The sequence below is a fragment of the Juglans regia genome, chromosome 4, assembly GCF_001411555.2.
Source record: "Juglans regia cultivar Chandler chromosome 4, Walnut 2.0, whole genome shotgun sequence".
In the NCBI taxonomy this organism is placed as follows: Eukaryota; Viridiplantae; Streptophyta; class Magnoliopsida; order Fagales; family Juglandaceae; genus Juglans; species Juglans regia.
The window spans coordinates 34,532,856-34,539,999 of NC_049904.1; the positions used below are offsets into that span (position 1 = coordinate 34,532,856).

At 35.4% G+C, this 7,144-nt stretch overlaps 1 protein-coding gene across 1 annotated transcript; it reads right to left on the reverse strand.

The window, feature by feature from the left end:
- Positions 1–2,735: 2,735 nt before the first annotated feature.
- Positions 2,736–6,771, reverse strand: LOC109002757 (probable glycosyltransferase At5g03795). The gene is made up of 4 exons (XM_018980638.2): positions 6,006–6,771; positions 4,512–4,765; positions 4,017–4,365; positions 2,736–3,892 (listed from the first exon to the last, which is right to left on the reverse strand). The coding sequence occupies exons 1-4, from the start codon at positions 6,405–6,407 to the stop codon at positions 3,215–3,217; spliced, it is 1,683 nt and encodes a 560-aa protein (XP_018836183.1). The 5' UTR covers positions 6,408–6,771; the 3' UTR covers positions 2,736–3,214.
- Positions 6,772–7,144: the final 373 nt, after the last annotated feature.

Genomic DNA, 7,144 nt, shown 5'->3' on the forward strand with positions numbered 1-7,144 from the left:
TGCGAATCTCAGTCCAGACCTCACCACCGTGCCTAACCACACGAAGTTACCGCCTCACGCCCCCGTAGCCTCTATTGCAAGCCTCGAAATCCTCTGTTTTAGATATCCGAAAACAGAGCCACGTTCAGCCACCTTAAGCTGCTGCAATCACCCTCCACCGAGAGCTCCACCACGTTGTGACCCCATAGAAACTGCCGGTGAAGACTTCCCGTCACCCTAGTCCACCGCACGTCTCCTCAAGTCCCCCGGTAAGCTCACGCCATTTCTAGTTGGTTTCTGTTCTCTCTCGGTCTCTCCCTCATTCTCTCACCGTGTGCCTCTCTCGCTCATCACTCTCTCCTTCTCTCTCAGCCAGTGACCAGGTGCTACGCCCCCATCTGCCGTAGTCAACCTCCAGCTCCACGCCGTCGTACCCCCATCTCTCCATAAGTGCTGCCACTGCACTGTTGTTGAGTTTTTTTTCTGTTCCCTAGTAGTTCATTATAAGGTGTATACATATATATATATATATATATATATGTAACTTACGTTAACCAAATAGTATGAAGTACTATTACCTTTTTACCCCTTATAGCATGCTTCCAGATTTATTGTTTCGGGTGTCTAGTTTAATGAGTTTATATTATGTACTTTGGGTTTGAAATCATGAGTATGTTACGTGGGTTGCAGAGTATGTTTTTATTTGGACGTAGATGTGTGGATTTATATTGTTCATTTGGTTTTTGTAAGAGACTGATATTTTAACGGAATATTTATTATGTAAATACTGATGAATTTTTGAATTGATCGGTAAGTGCAAAATCTTATTTTGAATCATTTTAAAAGAATATTTTTTATTTAAAAAAGTATGATTTTCTACTTATGATGATTTCAATATAGTTATGTTATTTGGTTTTATAAATTATAGTAAGATCTCAATCGTAAATAAGTTAGAATTTAATAGTCGAAGTTATTAAAGGGACATTGATGATTTTAGAAAGTGATGATACATTTTGAGATTATGAGAATTTTAAGTTTTGAAGAATTAAAATAAGTTATTTGAGAAGCTTAGGCTTAAATATTGAAATACATATTCAATTGAAATTTACGGAAATTACGTGATTACTTTATAAGTGACGATTAATAATTGTTCGGCATTGTTGAGGAAATTTTTGAGAAAGCTAAGAAATCCAGGTAAGCGGGATTCTTATGCTAGATTTGCATAAAAAGAAATGAACTGATGTTGGTTTGTAAAAATGTGCATTTTATTTTAAAAAGAAAAGGTAAAAAAAACCTCAGTATATGTTTTACATTCACTCACGAGATATGTATGAAAGAGAAAAAGAAATACTTTTGACATGAATAGTGTAGACATTAGCAATATTTGACATATTTATGAAATGTGCAAAAAAACGAATATGATATATGTGAATTTTTCTACATGTGATATGAAAATGATTTGGATCTATTTTTGATCAAATGGAAATGATATGAATATGTTCAGCATGTAGTTTGATATGATATGGATATGAAAAACCTTTGGCATAATTATCTGTTTCGATTCTGATTCTGAACATGGTTATGATATGATGATACTTCTTCACGTGATATAGTTGGTACCCACATGATATGATATGATATGAGTTCTCCCACTTTAGAAACAAAATAGTCTTTTATGTGTTCTTTCCTGTGTGCACACTCGGGACTCCGAGATTGAAAAAATGGAAGTTTCACAATATGATACTGCATGTTTTGGCCACCGGGGATAGCACAACCCTACCACAGGGATTAAACATGATATATGAATATGACATAATACGATATGATACGATATAATAAGATGAAGATGTGCAGTTTTATTATGCCAAAATGGTTTTGAATATGAAAATGATTTTTGAATATGAAAATGGTATTTGAATATGAAAATGGGGAAAAGTCACTCTGATTTCTTTTTGATAATACGTTTTGAGTTGTGTACATAAAAATGAAATGTTTTGCTCATGCATACTAAACTTTCTAAAAAGGGCTCGTATTTACATACTAGTATATGTTCTCTACTTATTGAGTTGTAGATAACTCACCTCTTAGTTTCATTATTTTTCAGATGACATTGATGACCCAACTGGGGGTCAGGAATAGAAATTGGAGCTTGACTAGATATGGATAGAAGATCTAGCACTTAAGAGTATCATTGTTAGTAGAGGGATTTAACTTGAGTATTTGAAGTACTTTATGTTGTTTGGACTTATTGAGACTTAAAGATGTATTGTTTTATTTCGTTGAGATTATTGAGAGATTGTGGAATCCCCTTTTGTTTATGTTATTTTGTAATGATAACTTATAGAGTTTGTATTATGGTTATTTGGAAAAGATGAGTATGTGTACTATTTATGAAATCCTTGGAGGTTTTAGATGTTTGGAAAGACATGTTTGTAAGTGACGGGTAGTAATTATGTGATCCTTCCAAGTACGAGTTGTTACAGATGGCCATTTAAAGCTAGCTGCAATCTTTAATATTATTACATCTTAGATTTTGAAACGCATTGTAGCAGAGACAGTACTCCATCACGAATTATATATATTAGCTATCATGATATTATATATTAGCTAGCTTACATGCGGAGGATATATAGCTAGCTGTGGAGCCTTTTGAGTTGTAATCTCTTAGTTAATATATAGTACTTGTAATTGTATAGATCAACACATGAGCTTGTAAACAATTTGTTTAAAATTAATTAATACAAAACCGATAGGAATTGAAACAATAATATAATTTTGCTGCGTGTATGCATATATAAGTAAACAAACTTACAATTTGCAGCAATACATACATACATACATATATATATTTTAATAAGGAGAACAAAACCTCCAGACTTTATTGAAAGAAAACCTAGTGGAGGAAAACCGTGGTTACAAGAATTCTAAAATGCAAAGGAAGACCACCATTACACTCAAATTAAGCACGTACGTACATGATCACTTTGAACCAGAATGAAGATTATCCAAGCTTGTCCACAATGCCCATCATTAATTCACATATTTAAAAAGTGGTATAAATTGAATTGAAATTGATCAAGATGATGTAGTAAATATTGCAATTCTAGGTTGTTTACCTGTGAAGCTGGTAGCTGCAGTACTGTTAATGCGATCAACTGCCTGCTAAAAACTACCTCTTTGTCGTTTTGAATTTCGTAGAAATTTTATCTTGGTGGTACGTACCATGCACCGCCAGTCACAACACATCGGCATCATTAGGGACACGAACATTCAGTCTTCTAAGCCAGACAGAATGGAGGATCATGTGGAAGACATCAAATCGCTTAGGTGGAGACTGAACCATAAAATGCCTCCTTACCTGTACCACCCTCCTTTGCATTCTTATATACTGCCTTGGAGAAATCGCCATTAGGATTTTCTTCAGGTTTGGAACATCCTTAACCGGAATCTCGACAGAGAAGGTCTTCCAATTCAAAACATCACTAAACGGCGGAACATAATGGTCTGAAATCAGAACTGGAACACAACCTCCGTAAATGGCCTCCACAACTCTTGGGCTTGCAACTTCGTAGCCACTGGGGCATAAGCAATACTTACTTTTTCTCATCATGTCAATGTAGGAGATGCCTTTTGGAAGGTACTTGTGCACTCTTATATCTTCATCTTTGTTTTCCCAGTGCTCAAAAACGACTGGTCTAACGGGACCATGGAGACCTCCAGCAAAGAAAGCCAAGATTGGCCGACGAGATGGGGATGGCCCGCCGATAAATCCTTTTAACGAACCAGTTCGGAGATTGATCTCTGGGAAGGACACGTCCTTGGTGGGGTTGAAACCCTCTGACGTGTTAGCATTGCAAAGAACTCTAATTGAGTTTTTGAGGAGATAAGGACTGGAACGGGAAGTTTCTGGCCCCTGAACGTCCCAAAGATCGATCGAACGATCGAGTATATATCATTAAACCGTCCGAATCACAAGAATTAAAATATGAATTGATATATATTAGCTAGGCTTCTATCATTTGCATGCATGCACTTACCCAATCATGGCAGGAAAGCATAAAATGATCAGATGCTAGGCTTCGATTCCAATATGGGTGCTTTCCTGCTATTAGATTGATATAATCTGCAACAGTCTGCTTAATGGGACCAAAGTTGTAAGAGTCAGGCACATATACAAATCGGACCATCATTACCACACTGAAAGGGAGGAAAAACAAATGTGCTTTCTCAGGATCTCGGGTTCTGAACTGCTCATTCATTTCAATCCCATGGATGAAATTTCCTTCTGTAGAGTATATGCTCCTGCAAGGACCGTTATGAAACAATGGGGGTTGCCCTTCTTCATACACAAATATTTTTAGTTGCTTTTCCATTTCCACGTAGCTCCTGTGTACGTACGTACGTATAGTGTTATATTATATATATATATATATATATATATGTACGTACTATCTAGCAGGACCATTAATTATTCATGACACAGAAATTATATATATTAAAGATGAAACCTAGCTAGCTAGCTAATTAATTACCTGTAAAAGGCTTTGGCATTCCTGTACATCGGACCGTCCGGGACGTAGTCAGGATCTATTAATATTTGAGTTTGGTTTCCATGTTTAGCTTCCTTGATTGCAGCTCGAGCTCTTCTAAGACCGGCTTCAATTCTATCTAAACCGGTCGCATTATGAGATTTATTCGTTGAAGCGGAAACATTAATAGTAGCTGGCCCACTCACGGAATCATTCATCATCATGTACACATTTAATTCCTTAGGACCACCATTAATCTGTTATTAATCCAAATATTCATGGTTAAATTAACTCACTAAGAAATAAATTTGTAAAAAAAAAAAATAATTAAAAACTTGTCCAAAATAACAAATCATTTCTTTACAAATTAATTATTAACCCAAAAATATAATGTATCATGTGGACCTACGTACGTACTCATGATGATCAGATGATCGAAGGCCGAGATCCGTACTACAAAGTCCTCCAATATTATTCTATTTACTACTAATTAAATTACTTAGTCATGTAAAGGCAATATTAATTAATTAATTAATTAATATACCTTAATTAATTGGTACAAACTAACGTATTAGCTAGCTATGATCTAGAACTACTACGTACGTCAATATTATATATGGTGGCTCTTGCGGAAAGCAAAGTGATGATGATCTAAACGCATTTAATTTCCATGCATGCATATTGATCGATGCAGACAAGTTTCACCTTAAAATTACATAAATGATTAGCTTTCCCGAAAGTACAAACTCCCGTCAAAAGGAGAAAAACATCAAGAAAATAATAATAATAATAATAATAATAATAACAAAATAATCAAAATAATTGGCGCTGTATCTTCTTTTCATAAAATTAAGAATAAAGCTTTGCGATGGTGCCTATATGCTGTACATATAACAATATTGATATTACAATATTGCAAAAACTAAAGGAATAAAACTGAAGGTGGAAGATGAAAAATATTATAATCTGCTCAGTATATTACTGCTAAAAATCAATTTCTTAAAGAAATAAAATCAAGCTGGCCTTTTTTGAAATTTAGACTGAATTGAGATCAATTCAGTTCAATCTAATTTTAAACTGAGTCCAACATTTAAATACTCAACTCTCAAATCACTAAACTCATCTCAATTCAAAATATTTTTACACACAAGACCTACAATCTTTATTAATATATTCAACACATTTTTACACGCATGACACATGACAATCTTTTTTAACTTTTCATAAATACATCTAAACTTATTTTAACATCTAAATTTATTTTAAGTGGATCCTACAAAACATAATTTATCACCATCTCAACTCACTACTATTCATAGAGAACTCAATTCATCTCATTTGAATTCAACTCAAAATCCAAACGGGACAATCTTCCTTTTTTTTTTTTTAAGAAATAGAATTAGAAGAAGAAGAAGAAATTGCATGCAAGAATAAACCAGGCAAACAAACCAGACTAAAAAGAGGGTTCTAACTACATGTTCTCCACTTTACTTGTACCTGTATAGCAGCTTCTATATCGTGTGGAGGAGTAGACGACCGATTTAGCAGAGAATCATTGGAGATAGCTTCTTCCATATTGAGAACTTGTGCCACACCCACTTGTGACAGAAAATCCAAACGCTTTCCGCTCTCTTTTACTGATGAAACAGGGGAAGAAGAAGAAGAAGAAGAATTAGTAGTAGGGAGAGTACTACTAGTAGAGCTCCATAGCCAGGGGTACTTGGATATAAATAAAACCCTATTGGAGGTTAATGGACCCAATATTACAGAAACAAACCCAGATACCACTATCAATGGCACCACCATAAACAACAAAAGTTGGACAGAAGATATTGATGATGAACCACAAAACCTACACCACTTTTTGCTACCTCCCCCCATATCTACTACTTTCGTCATTCTGAGAGCTCTACAAAAGCTAGCTGCTTATCATTCCGGCCCTTTACGAAAGCAGAAGATTGGAATCGGGGCTTAGGAAGGTCATGGACATATGTTTTTCTGAGCAGGAGGCAAGTGACCATTTGGTAATAAGTCATAGATGGCTGGCCCCTCACAACAAGCGTCCGCTTGTTTTGTCCTCTACTTCTGAGCTCCTCATGCAATCTTTTGTATTGCCTATTCAGCCCTCGATCCTCACCGTCACCTAGGACTACTGCACCTTAATTTTGAATGCTGGCTTTGGGGCCTCGCAAAAAATAATATTGCTAGCTAGTTGTACATATATAAGAGATCACGAACTCGCTTTCTACGGCCAGTTCAATGGTGGGTATCACCCTCAAGCTAGCAGTACTTGAGCAGAGTACGTTCAAACTGTTCTTCTTTTTCTTTTTTACTGTCGAGCGAAATTTTTTTGTTTGATAAAAACATTTGGTCCGATGCACAGCAGCACCAGAAATTCCATACAAAAGAATAAAAAAAAATTCCCGACTCCTTTTAATTCTTTGTTAAGGCTAATTATATATCCATGATTGCATCAGTCGTAAATTCCTGCCAATCTATATATTTTTGTTGCAACTGGTCCTTAATTTGTCGTATTAATTTGTCACATAAGAACAAAATTAATGACTCGAGGCTTATATATATATAATAATCCATGGATGATGGAGAGCCACAGGAACCATGCATGCATGCATGCT